Raw genomic sequence first — 14,664 nt, forward strand, 5'->3', positions numbered from 1 at the left:
TAAACGTACTTTCCATGAACGGGTTTTGTTTTAATGAATAACTTTATCTAAAAAAAAAAAAAAAAATTTTCTCCCATAATCGTTGCACCTCTTCTTTTCAAACTTGATTTTAAAATAAAATGTGCGATGATTATGCGAGAAAACACGGTACTTGGCATGTCTTTCTTTAGATTACCAAAACTCTTATTGTTGAAAGACCCCCATTTTTTTTCTTCATGTAAAAAATCTGTTATTTATTTAATTGATTTTGGCAGATTCCTATACAACTGCACAAACATACATGCATACATACAGTAAATATAATTAATAGCACTTTAAATCATCTCTGACTGGAATGTGGAATAACCATGTAACAGAGCCAGCAGATAAAATGTGTTTATTTTCGCGCAGTCATCCGTGATTGTTTATTAACAATTTTATCAAAATTGCAGGCATTTTACAACAAACTGGCAGTGCCTAGGAAAGCAGCTAAAATTTTAACTGTGTTTCATATATATTAATATAATTTTATTTTACACATAGTAAAGAAATGAATACTTTTATAGTTCCAAAACAACAGAACTGCTCAATTACAATATCTTGAAAGACAATTTGTTCGTAAAAAAAAAAATTGTTGGAATACAAGACAGAATGTGGGTAGGTACAAACAAAATTTTTTTCTAAAAAAAAAAAAAAAAAAGAAATACTACAAGATCGAGTTATAGCAGGAGATCACAGGACAAAACAGAAAATGCATACAAAATCTTCCTATGCAAATTTTTGCTACGACTTTTGACCAGACGTGTACACGATATATATTACACACACACACTTGTACCACAGCACGATAGTCAATTGTTCAGCGACGTAGTCGATACACAGTAATAATCGTTAATATTAAATAACTCGTCCACGCTGTATAAAGGGAGCCGGGGGGGGACTACCGCGACTGGGAGGACTCCTCCTTCTTGTGCAGGTCCGGCTTGAGGGGTTGGCGTCCGTGCAGGTGGTGGGGGCTGGGTGCCTTGGCGCGCATCGCCGACGCGTACGGCGGGAACAGCTTGCGCTGCTCCTCCTCCTCGCGGTAGGCCATGAGCGGGCCGAAACGCAGCAGCGGGTCGAAGCGGTACGGGTTGTCGCGGAAGGGGTCGACGGGCGGCCAGCCCGGGGCGCCGGGGGCGGGGCCGAAGTGCGGGGGCGGGGGCACGCGGGAGAGGGCCGGCGGGGGCGGCAGCACCCCGTGGCGAGCCGCCAGGTAGGCGTGGGCGTGCTGGTGCCGCGCCAGCATCACCACGTCCTCGTCCTTGGGCGCGCGCGGCTCCTCCTTCACCCGCACCTCGTCGCCGTTGCGCAGCGGCGAGCGGTCGCGCGCGGCCGCCAGGCTCTTGCTGGCCTGCAGCAGTCGCTCCCGCTCCCGCTCCAGCTCCCGGCGCTCCATCTCCCGGCGCTCCTTCTCCCTGCGCTCCCGCTCGCGCTCCGCCTCCAGCTTACGCTGCTTCTCCTCGCGCTCTCGCTCGCGCTGCCGCTCCCGCTCCCTCTCCCGCTCCCGCTCCCTCTCCCTCTCCGCCTCCCTGCGGCACCGCTCCCGCTCCCTCTCGCGCTCACGCTCCCGCTCCTCCAGCTCCGCGCGCCGGTCCAGCGGCCCGGGCTCCGGCTTCAGGCCCCACGGGTTCGCGGCCGACGCTGGGAAGCCCCCCGCCGTTCTCTGCAGTCTGGGGGACAAACACCACAACACTACATTCTACAGTCCTCGGTTCCAGCTGAACACTACTCACAACACTACAGGGCTGGACTAAGAAGTATCTCCGATCAGAATTCATATTTAAGAAGCGTCACTGATGCAGACACTTTGAAAGGGGAAAAGCTTTAAAAACAAGTTATAATTGGTCCTCTTCCTTCCATGGTTGATGCCATGCACCTGCTATCAGTAGAGCTAAGATTATATGGTTTTATGCGAAATCGCGAATTTTCACGCGAAATTCATCCCAAACCGCGAAAAATGCGAAATGTTTTCTAACCACAAATAACACCTCAATATTGATTTAAATTAGTGGTGCACCGATATGACTTTACCGATTACCGATTATGAGAGCAATAATCGGCAGATACCGATTCAGTTACCGATTATAATGAAGAAATTTTTTTAAGTGTAATAATGCACACAAAATTTTTTATTCCCATGTGAATTTAATAACAAGATTAGGTAAAATTGAGAATACAGTTATAATAACAGTATAAAAATATATAAAATACACTATTAAGTCATTGAAAGGGGAAATTAAATTAAATTCTTTTTTAAATATTTGTTATTGTAAACAACTTGAACTACAGTCTAATAATTGTAATTTACAATGGGTAAGTTTTTGTTGCGGAAAACTAGCATTATTATCGACTATCACACTATTGCATCAAGAAATTACCGTTTAACAATGTAAACATGCTGCTTTATTTTGTTCACTTTTGAGTTTATAGAAAAATGTTTCCACAATTCACTTTTTTTCTCCCTACTCGCCATCTCACTATAATTATATAAAAATGACTAAAAACCAATTCTAGCACATGTGATTTTATTTATGTTATATATACTTTTTCACTTTTCACGTCACATACAAATAACAAACGGATAATGTTACCAAAGACGCCCATAATGAGTTTGTAAAACCCAGTGTAAAAAATTGGAAGGTATCGGGACCACGATTTTGAACCGCTACTACGACTCCAAAAGATCGATTGTCATAGAATCCACTGCAACTGTTTGTGGTATTTTGATTGCGTGCCATCTATTTTACTTCTCTGGCTATACGTAATGTACAAGGCCACTAAACAAAAGACGAAACGTAAATAAGCGTGTAAGAAAAATGCATTTTTTATTGTTTGAGGCAATGAGATTTATTAAACTTAACGAAATATCTGTAATTATGATATGACGCAGTTAGATGAATTTTGTATACAAATATTACCGTATTTCGTCCTAAAATGTGTAACAAAATATTACACGGTAAAAACCTACGTAATTACGCCGGGACGTAAATAATCGGCAAAGTAATCGTTAAGATAATCGCCGATTACGATTAATCGGTAAGTACCCATAATCGCCGATTACGATTCATCGGTATCCGCATCGGTGCACCACTAATTTAAATCGTTAACTACCGACTATTGGTTGATTGACAAAAATTCCGTATCTGTTTGTAGAAGAAATGGTCGTCATCCAACTGCAGTGTGGTTATTTAATGCGTTAATTATTCATCTTAAAAAATTACAAGCTATCACAAAAATTGACGATTTCACGAACAAAAAAAAAAGCTCTTTATTGGAGTTAGGTTAGGGTTTTTAAATGCATCTCTACTAGAGCCACTAGAGATCACGCAATATTAACAATTGACGATCGTAAACTAAAATTAACAAGTTAACAAACACAACAACGTGAAAAATCTCAGCGCCTTGTTTGCTGTATCCTTTGAAAAATACACGTGAACAAAACTGCATTCATTAAATAAATACATATGAAAATAAAATAAAAGCTAACATTGATATTTAATGATCACTTGATATTTAATGGAATTTCACTGTAACGCAATTTTGTGTGCTTGTTGAATAAGCAGTTTACCGTGAAGCCTTCATTTTCATTTCACACTTCACAGGCGAGAGCCAAAATCGTAACATAATCGAAGTTTTCCGATCGCTAATGAAAAAGCACCATATTGCAAGGATTTATTTATTTTACGGTCATTAAATATTTTAAATAACGCTTACCTACCCAACCCTCCCGGAAAATAAATAAAAACATTTATTTCACTGACCTGACATAACCTTACCTTTTACTTCGGGTTGAATATATGGCTCTCTCACCTGTAAAAAGTAGGCTTCCCGCGGTTTATTTTTTCGCTACAACTTCAGCAAATACTAGTTTTTGGTACCTCCGGGCTTTGTTTACAAATGACGTGCATAAATGAAAGCTAAATTTCTTAATCATGCCGAAAAATAAAGCTACTGCGGCATCACGTGCTGACGAGTTTAAGAATGAGGGATTATACGTCAGTGACGGAAAAATACTTTTCTGTAAATATTGTAATTGCTGTTTGGAGCATGAACGTAAGGACACGGTAAACAAGCACATAATTAGCGACAAACATGTAAAAGCTAAACGATCCCCATGCACTTTGAAACAACAGCTTTCTATCCCAGAAGCAGGAGTGGCGCAAATATGCGCAAAAAAACAAAAGGAAGATTTTGTTCTCGAAACTGTTGAAGCCTTTGTAGCTGCAGGTATTCCTCTTGAGAAACTTGACAACAGCAAGCTGACTGCATGGATGCAGAAGAATGTAAGTGGTGCTGGTGATCTTCCAACAGCGGATTGGATGAGGAAAAAGTACATTCCCCTACTTAGAGAGAAAAAAGAAGTGGAAATCAAGCAGCAGCTCTTGGGGCAAGATGTGGTCATACTCGCACATGAAACCACTGACAAGAGTAATAATTGTGTTTTCAACATCTTGTTTAAAATTCTGAAACCAGGTGCTGAACAAGATGTTATCTTAGGGGCTTCTTGTGTCCTTGATGCAGCAAATGCTGTTTGTTGTTCTCGGGCAGTGATTGATGTATGCTCCAAATATGAAGTCAAGGAAGAAAACATAATTGCGTATGTTACAGATAGTGCCAGGTACATGACAAAATCTGCTGGCACCCTTGAAGGTGTATTTGGTGACCATATGTACCACATACAATGTTGGGCCCATAATGTAAACATTGTTGGGCAGATCTGGTAAAACAACTTGGAAGAACTGAACCTCTTCGTTTGTAAGGTAAAGATGGCCTTTCTTAACACCAGAAAGAGGAGGCATGCATACCTTCAATTTCTTTTCCAGAAACATGGAGAAAACAAGGCTCTGGTCAAGTTATTCCCCATGCCAGTTGTTACACGGTGGAACACATGGTTTGAATCTGTATCATACCTCGCACTCCATCTGCACAACATTGTGGAATTCTTTGAGCAGCTTAGCGAAGATAACTCTGGTGTTAAATATATCAAGGGACTCCAGAAGGAAGAGTTACAATGTCTTGAGGCCACTCTTACATTTGTGGCTCAAAACTGTAACACCTTTGTAGAGCTAATTAATTTTCTTGAAGGAACAAAGTATCCTACTGCTCATCAGTTGTGCACAAAATTGAGTAAACTGCAAACTACTCTTGATGTCTTGGCTAAGGGAATATTTCCTCAAAATGTTGAAGACATTTTGGCTGAAATGAAAACTGTCAACTCTGCAGCCCTTAAAGAGCAGTTCAAGAACACAGCTAAACTCAGTCTTATAAAACTGATTGATCTGGTGAACACTGATCCATCTCGTCAACTATTTCTGGGAATCAGCACTATAATGAATCCTCAAAATGTAGGAAACATTCATGTGGAGGAAAAAGAATTCCAGAAACATATTGGGAACCTACCTTTCCTTTGCAAGGTGCAGAAGACCTCTGTAGCGACAGGCTACATAACACTCCAAAACCTGGTTTCCCAAGAGCAGAAGAAACCGCATGTGAACTATACATAGACATGGTGGACATACTATGTAAAATGAAAGCGGATTATCCTGAATTTGCAGCTGCTTCTTTAAAGTTAATATGGATACCTGCAACGAATGTGGACTCAGAAAGATCTTTTTCTAAGTATTCTGTAGTTGTAAGTGACAGAAGAAGATTAACTGTAGTTTCTATTTTAATTAATTTAGACTCTCTCCTAAACTCAGGAACAGTACCTGCATAAGAATACTGAATATTTTAGTTGTTAATTTTTTATGTACTCTCAACATAGTATTGTTTAATGTGCATATTTTAAGTCTCTAACCACGAATTATTGAAGCATTTGATCAAGGCAGCTCACAATTCTTAATGACGAAAAGTCCTTTTTCATAACACCATAAAATCTTGGCTCTAGCTATCAGGTTGTATTGCAACATAATAACTATCCCTGAGTCATACAAAAAAAAAACACCCAATCATTAGCAACTCTTCTTTTCCTCAACCATTTGTTATTCTGTGCATCTAAACCTGGTTTCTTTTATTTGTTAGGATTTTACAATGCATGACTGTAATCAAGCCGACAGGAATATAGTGGGCTACGAACCACTGGGGTACTGACACTGTGCCAGTAGATGTGTCATGCCAAGTCTGGGATAGCAATCACAGCCTTCGGGCAGTAACTAGGCCGTGGGACATGCGGCCACGTACCGACTCCACGGGTCGTGCACTGGCCCGAGGTGCCCCAGAGGGGGCAGATCCCTTGGAGGTGGCGGGGGGAACACGGAGCCCCCCAGTGTGGGGAAAGCAGTGTTCGGTGCACCGAACGAGGCTGGGTAGCGTCCGAATGGCGACATGCCGGCACCTGGAGAACAGCAAGAGGAAACTGAAATGAAAAAAGTCAACCACATTTTAACAACCACCTCCGTACATGCTCCATTACAAGTCAAATCTTCAACCAACAAGAGAGACGGGAAGAAGTAGCACATGCTGCAATCATAAATCATCATAAATGTGGTTATAAATCACTCATAAATGTGGTTATATACATAAATTCACCATCATGTTCAATTTTCATCTTTTTGGCACATATAACTATTATTGTATGGATAGAATTTTAACAAAAGCAAAGTAATAACTATCTTTCTTGGGTTATAAAAAAAATTATAATCTATAAAATGTGACACTACAGTAAATGGAGACCATGGACTGTGTATCAATTCAGTGTAATGCAAACTATTAATGATTTAATCTACAGTAGTAATGGTTTACAAATGTAAAATTAATTTTATTCTAACCAATGTCAATAGAATAATTACCATGTGCAAAACAATCGCACACCATTTTATTTCACAGCACATTTTAGTGGCAAAATATTAGCTGTTTTTAATGTAGTAAATATTTTTAATGCCACCATAAATATTAAAAACACCATACTTTAGGTGCTTGTCAGTTAAGCTATCATTGTTCTAGCTTTGGCCATGAAAATATGTGGGACTATCAATAGCAATGAGTAAATCAAAATGAAAAGCCAGTTGCATGTAATTGATTTTATGTGTTCCATGAAACATTCGGTAACTAGTAATGTGTTTATATGATTAGTGTAGGTCTAGTAGGAAATATTATTTTAATATGGCTGTTTGAAAAATCTCCCATAATAATTTTTGCCACTGCAAAATTGGTTCACATTGACAGCAAAGAAAAGTAAAAAAAAAAAGAAAAGTAAAAAAAAAACAGATTTGAATATAAAATTATAAAAGAGTATTTCGTCCACAACGGAAGTTTATATTTTAAAACAGTACATTAAACTAGTGCTGCTTTCTAGAGACAATGTAAGTGGCATACCACTGCAACTGACCACCAACTACTGAAGTCTGGCTCGTTTGTTACCTAGCTTAAGGGGGATTACGTACCGCCAATTGTATTTTTTCATATTTTTGCTGTAACTCTAAATTTGAACTATTTTCCCCAATTTTTGGAATGTCAAGTCCGTTATACCTTGTTTCAACCACATATCTACCAACAGACTCTAGTCTGTATGCGCAGCGAGGAAATAACTTATTATTTCACACGGGCGACTACAACTGTCATAGTAATCACACCAGTTCACAAGTTTTGACCTAAACACGGAACATTTTTTAGCAAGCGATATCAAAATATTTGAAATTGCAAAATGGCAAGGCTTAGTATTCCTTAAGCTCTGCAGTTTCCCAGATAAATGTGAAAATTATAATTTTCCCTTTTTTTTTATCAGAGGTATAAATTTTCATATATGTATATACAGTGAAACTTCATTAATAAAAACCCTGTTAATACAAAACTCTCATTAATACAAAGTGTTTTCACAGTCCCAAAAAATTACTTAGGAGTTACAGTGGTATGTAATTTAATACAAAAGAATAGTTTTAGTTCCATAAGTAAGCAATGATGTAAAAGAAAGTTAATACAAATATCCCAGAACAATGTAAAAAAACAATGTGAAGTTTAAATTAAAATAATACTAATGAAATTATCTTTGAAAGATTTGTGCAATGGGAGTGTATGACTTGATGTAGGCTTTTGGACATACGCCATTGCTTAGCACATGTCTGTCTGCAGAAGAAAACTACAAAAAAACACAAATGACAAAAAACACAAATTAAGTAAAAATTGCTGTTGTCAGGATTTAACGCCACACAATATTCCACAACAGGAATATGGTCAACAAACAAGGAAAAAACAAAGAAAAATGGACTAACAGAACGGAAACCCCCCCCCCCCCCCCCCACAAATGATGACAGCACAAAAATTCCGAACCCAAAAAAATTCAACACAATAGTTGAAACGAGACAAAAAACACAGCAAAACGAAAAGACGAAACAAACACAATAGTTTTCAAAAAAAAAAAAAAAAAAGAGAAACGAAAAAACCCCCACAAATAATGACAGCACAAAAAATATTTAACCCAAAAAATTCAGCACAACAGTCAAAACGAGACAAAAACACGACCAAACGAAAAGACGAAACAAACACAACAGTTTTCTAAAACAGAAACAAGCGACGTTTCGGGAAATGCTATCTGCTCCCGTCCTCAGGCAGAGACGCACATGGTACGGAAACACAGGTGCGACTGAGAAGGGGCTGGAAAAATGAGGGTATTTATCAGAAAATGGACTACATCTTGCTCAGCCAATGGCAGACAAGCTGACTCCTCATTGGCTGTGCACCATGGAGTTATAGCGGATTGTTTATTGTAGTAGTTTTTAATTTAGATTTAATTACAAAAAGGAATGAAATATTAATAAAAAAATATATAAAATAATATAAAAAATATATATAAATAAATTTAAAAAAAAAACTGGGCAAGGGCATCTCTCTGCTCGAACAATAATAGATTAGGACGACCTTTCATTTATTAATTTCACTCTCTATTTTTCAGGTGTAGAAGACAACAGCCTGGGGGCTAGCTACAGCAATACTGGCTCAGCCTAACTTTGACCGAACTATATTGGAACGCAATAGTTCGGTCCCTAAGGCGGCCAGTAGAGTACTAACCTATGAATTTTCTTTTTTCGTTCACCAACACGACCACACGATGATATGCCTGTGCGAGTGTCGGCCAGGACTACCTATTACATGCACATATGGGCTAACTACCCATGCATGTTCTGTGTTCCTAGGGGTTCGGAGGAGCGGCTCGCACAGCTTTACAGTACACGCCACACCCGAGTTTAATTAGTTCAATTGCAAATACAGCACACTATTAAGCCTCTAATGCACACCAACATGACACTACATCATGCCAGTTAGCCGATCTAGCTGGTGGGGAGCTTCTCTCCCCCGCCGAATTAGGTACACGTAATTGATATAGCATTACACAACCTACCAGCGCACACACAGGCCCGTGTGCCAAACTTATCCAACAAGACACGCGCCCCGCCCGTTGATCAAAGTGATTTTACAAAAGTGTGGGGTGCACCTGATTTACAATGCACTAAGTGAGTTATAGAAACTTCGGTTTCTGGTCTCGCACACACTAACTGTCCCGGATGGCAATATGATGGATCGGCGTAGGTTGAGTATTGGCTATTGTTTTGTGCTGCAGGGATGTTTCTCTCTTAATCAAAGGGATCCACATATTTTTTAATTCAATGCTCTGCTGGCTGAAAATATTTTTATTGCTAATAATGAAAGCTGATTCTTTGATTTTCCTTTTTATTTTATCGGGTTCCTGTATGAGTGGTGTGGAGTCTTCCCAGAGAATTTTGTGGCTATTTTCCCATGTATGTTCAGCAAGTCTGGATTTTAGGGTTTTGACTGTTGTGCTGAATTTTTTGGGTTAAATATTTTTTGTGCTGTCATCATTTGTGGGTTTTTTTTTTTTTTTGTTTTTTTTGGAAAACTATTGTGTTTATTTCGTCTTTTCGTTTTGCTGTTTTTTTTTGTCTCGTTTCAACTATTGTGTTGAATTTTTTTGGGTTCGGAATTTTTGTGCTGTCATCATTTGTGGTTTTTTTTTTCGTTCTGTTAGTCCATTTTTCTTTGTTTTTTCCTTGTTTGTTGACCATATTCCTGTTGTGCAATATTGCGTGGCATTAAATCCTGACAACAGCAATTTTTGCTTAATTTGTGTTTTATGTAATTTGTGTTTTTTGTAATTTGTGGTTTTGTAATTTGTGTTTTTTTGTAGTTTTCTTCTGCAGACATACATGTGCTAAGCAATGGTGTATGTCCAAAAGCCTACATCAAGTAGTACTAATGAAAAAAACAATGTGAAGTTTAAAATAAAATAATACTAATGCTATTGCTTTGGTTCAATGTAGGTTGCGTAAAATAAAATTAGACATTTTATTCTTCCAAAAAGATGGTAATATTTCTTTTTGTTGATAATTTTTAAACCTTTGCTTTATCCTTCGGTATTAAATTTTTTTTATAAAGTAAGTAGTACAGTAAAAAAAAATTTTTTTTAGCTACAGGTGTAGCTATTCTAAAATTGTATTTTACACTTCATAAAAAAGAGTACATATGGTGCTTTATAAAATTTGAGTGCAAGTTTTCTTTGGAGGAAATATTTTTTTTAAGGTGTGTTATACATGTATATACAGGGTGTCTACCAGATCTAGTAAATTAAATTCCCTGATTTTTCCAGGTTTTCCAGGTCTAAAACTGAATTTTTCCAGGTTTTCTTTAACACAATTACGACATTCCAAGAAACTGAAAAAAAAACTGCATAATATTACATTGACGGGTTTCAAAGTATTTCAACTTACTTAAATTAGTAAAAAAATTACCTTCTTCCAAACGTGGCCAAAGTGACTCAATTGATGGCAAATAAAACATGCTGCTACAAATATTTCACACACTTCCTTTTGCAAAAAAACATTAGTAAAAGGAAGCTCCCATCAATTTCGCAGTGACTCAACTTTTGCGTCTATTGCACTTAATTCAGAACGAGCCAAATCCAACATTCGAGCCTTCTTCAACTGCAATGCCTTGATCTCCTCTTCAACTCTTCTTTTTTCTGCCTTCTTCTTGTCTGTAGCTTCCTTTTCTTTTTGTTTTGTTTGCAGGGCTTCCTTACACCTACAACTAGCATTTCTTACATACTGTAACATGGACTTGGTGATATCAACATGCTCTACACCTCCAGAACGTTGAACAAAGTCATACATCTGTCTATGTGCGATCAGTATTTCTTCCTGCAAGTTTTCAGTCAGCTGATTAGAATTCACTGAAAATCCTCTTTCCAATGATGCATTTCCATGGGAAAGTACCAACACCATCCTCACAAACTTTAGAAGGCCTGTTTTGGCAGCTACTGTATGTGCCTTAAGAATGAGCATCCACAAGTGATCAAGAAAAAGACGAGAACAGTGCTGCAGAATCTTGCGAGGAACATACCAACTGATATGATCACTCAATGTTATCAGCTTCTTGTCCTGATAGCCACCTGTCTTGAAGACAACATTCTAAACTGTACTTCACACGCTGTTTCCTCACACCCGAATTTAAAGCCACAGACGGACATAAGCAGGTAATTCCCTTGGTAAGATTGTACTTCAGGGGACTTTTGTCTTGAAGTTTTTTTACCATAACCTTTAGACAAGTCCTATCATTTTTCTGTAACAGGACAGACTTTTCTGGTACTTTCTCTTTCTTGATGGCATGGCGTACTGCATAACCCAACTTGATATTGTTAGCAGTCAATAGATTTTCCTGGTTATCTACATCCAATCGAGATACATTGCGTTTCTCCCTAAAGCTCTTCAGTACTTCTGGTTTCAAAAACTTTCCTGCCAAAGCTAATAAAATGTCTACCAGTGAATCATAGAGAAAAGGTGCCATGGGTGCTTCACTTTGGAACATTGTGAGAAACAATTCCAGCTCTGATGCTAAAGAGTGGAAGAATGTCAATTTTACTTCTAGAAGACTATCTTTAAGAGCACTTTTCACTACATTGAAAGAGACAGATGAAATAGAAACTTCACTAAAAAATTTCTTTGGGTGGGGTAACGTTTTCATGGCACGCTCAGCAACTGCAGTAATTTCTAACCATCTGATTGCACAAAATTTCTTGGGAAAAAGCTCTGATCCAGTTATTCTAATGTAATCTGCCCTCCTTGCAGGTACATGCTTAAACAAAAAGTAACTGCGCCTCAAAAAACTAAAAACGTCCTATTGTGTAACAGAAATTCCAGTTTTGAAAGCACCATGGACCGTATGAAGCCCACTGCTACCAATTTCTAGCAACGATGGCAAATCTTCACAAAAAGTGTCTGTGATATGTATTTTCAAAGCTAACAAAAATGTCCAGTTTACGTTGAGGGCATCCATAGATACTTAAAATTTAATGCACCTGTCGGTATAATCTGAACGTGGGAAGCACATGCTGCAGCACGTCACGTCAGCAGGATAACAGACCATCTTGAACCAGTTTGTATCACGTGATTTGATGCCACTTCCGAATCCGATAATAAATAAAAGAAAATGGACGTGGGAACTGTTCGTTATTTGCCATTCAAAAATAAAAATGGGAGGAGATACACATGATGCCACGTCAATGCAAGCTGATCAATAAACAAAAAATGTATTGCCAACTACAACCTACCAAACAAAAATTCCCTGATTTTTAAAAAAATTCCCTGATTTTTCCCTGATTACAAAATTCCCTGATATTTCCAGGTTTTCCAGGTTTTCCAGGGTCAGTAGACACCCTGTATATACTAAACTTAAAAACAAAACAAAAATTAATTTAAAGTAATTATATAAAATAAGGGATTAAATTTTGTTAATATTATCATTAATATTAACCTCGTTATTGCAAAGTGACAAAATTATGGTCCTTTTCAGTTAAGGTTTGACTGTACCATGAAAAAGATAACTCTTCGTGGAAATGTGCAGATTTTTTAGGTTATAAAGCTAAATATTTTTTTCAGAGATAATTTCCACATGAATTAAGTGGACAGACTCCTACTATTTGTATTGTAAACTGAAGCAAGGTGTCGGCAAGAAGGCAGCTTCGCGACTGTGGAGGTACAGCACAGGGGGACTCACCGAGGTGCGCCGCGGAGACGGCCGTGAGGAAGCCGCCCGGGTGCGGGCTGGAGTCGAAGGGCGGCCCGCGGTGCGCCGTGAGGGCAGAGGTGAAGGCCGGCAGGTCGTGGGGGCGGGGGGGCGGGGCCAGGCTGCCCGGGAACAGGTGGTTGGCCGGCCGCAGCATGTCCGCGGCCGCCTTGTCGGCTCCCGCCTTCGCCTCGGCGTGCTTCTTCTGCTGCTGGTGGTGGTAGATCTCCCACGCGATGCGCACGTGCATGGCGTTCCAGCGCCCGGTCTTCTGCACAGGGGCATCACCCTCCGTCTGACACTCCCTCTGGCACCTCACGAGCTCGGCCGTGGCTTGTCCCACACGCCTGCCACCGGAACTCGTCTCTTCCTCCAGTTTCCACCCACCAACTCGTAACTCCGGCATAAAGGCGTATGTGATTTAACGTGTAAAAAAACTGGAGGAACGCAACGGATGGATAACCCTAAAATTGGACGGTCTCCGGGTGAACGGTAACAAGTCAAGAATTCACTTTTTGCAGAAGAAACAAAAAAACTCTTAGATAAAAATTGAATTTAAATACTTAAAATTTTTCTTGCATTATTCTTTTTTTTTACCAACATATTTACCAATATAGTTGCCAATGATTTAAAAATGCATTACATATTCTAAGTATACTTAAAGAGTTTAAGTGACTTGTTCTCTTAAAATCACCAAAGTGTGAATTGTTACCTTTTACCCGGAGACCGTCGAATTAGTCGTCCACCGTCCACGTAACATACTTCAGTGTTAATTGGAGCAATGATTATTTATCCGATTTTATTTTACTGCTAACATACGTGCCAAACTTAAGCCAGTCGACATTTTTACAGCATCAGGCATGCGCTCCAGAACTATGCCCCACTCTTTTAAGCCGATGTTAGAGAACCTTGATCCCTGCCGCTGGTCAGAAAGCTTAGTGAAGGTGGCATTGAAACAAATCAAGACAATATTTGAAGCAGTGACCACAGTTAGAAGTCAGTGGAAGTGTGCACCCATGAACTTGAGTCATTGGAAAGTTTAATTCAACTGATATTCTTTGCGTAAACCTGTGATTAAGTTTGACTTCTATTAAAATTAATTTAATTGATATTTTTTAAGTTTAAGGCACCATGTAATTGCTACCAAAATATATCCAGGAGAAATTATTTATTCTAATTGGTCTAGACATGATAAAATATTGTAAAATACTTGAAGTAAAATTTTACGAACCAAGTTTTGTTAAGTGTAAACATTAAATGAAACAACTTTAAAAGGCATTTTAAAAAAATATATACCTTTCATCACAGCCTACAGTTGTAGCTAGATTTCGAAGTACCTATTTCTTCTGGAAATATTTTGGAAACTTCTATAAACTCCTGGAACATTTTAAGATCGTAATGTAGCCTACATAACATTCTATATGTTTGCCAATAATTAAAAAAAAAAAAATGATATTACATTTTCTTATATTCCAACAGCGAAAATATTTTGAATGTTTTTAATTTAATGCATTCAGCATTGAATGTCTTTCATTTCATATTATGTCTACTAAGGTTGTTTGTTACACAATTATTTTTGATCTTCAAATAATATTTTTCAGCCCTTGAACTAATACATGACCGTATAATTTT

General features: G+C 38.5%; 1 protein-coding gene across 1 annotated transcript in view; it reads right to left on the reverse strand.

Annotated features, from left to right (window-relative positions):
* Positions 1-359: 359 nt before the first annotated feature.
* The window catches only part of LOC134530004 (proline-rich protein 36-like), a 258,535-nt gene continuing 244,230 nt past the window's right edge, over positions 360-14,664 (reverse strand). Inside the window, exons 31-33 of the mRNA XM_063364530.1 lie at positions 13,024-13,303; positions 6,202-6,376; positions 360-1,691 (exon numbers count right to left, since the gene is read on the reverse strand). Coding sequence (XP_063220600.1) covers positions 920-1,691; positions 6,202-6,376; positions 13,024-13,303 — 1,227 coding nt within the window. The 3' untranslated portion in view covers positions 360-919. The remainder of the gene's footprint in view (positions 1,692-6,201; positions 6,377-13,023; positions 13,304-14,664) is intronic.

The sequence above is a fragment of the Bacillus rossius genome, chromosome 3 (assembly GCF_032445375.1).
Source record: "Bacillus rossius redtenbacheri isolate Brsri chromosome 3, Brsri_v3, whole genome shotgun sequence".
NCBI lineage: Eukaryota > Metazoa > Arthropoda > Insecta > Phasmatodea > Bacillidae > Bacillus > Bacillus rossius.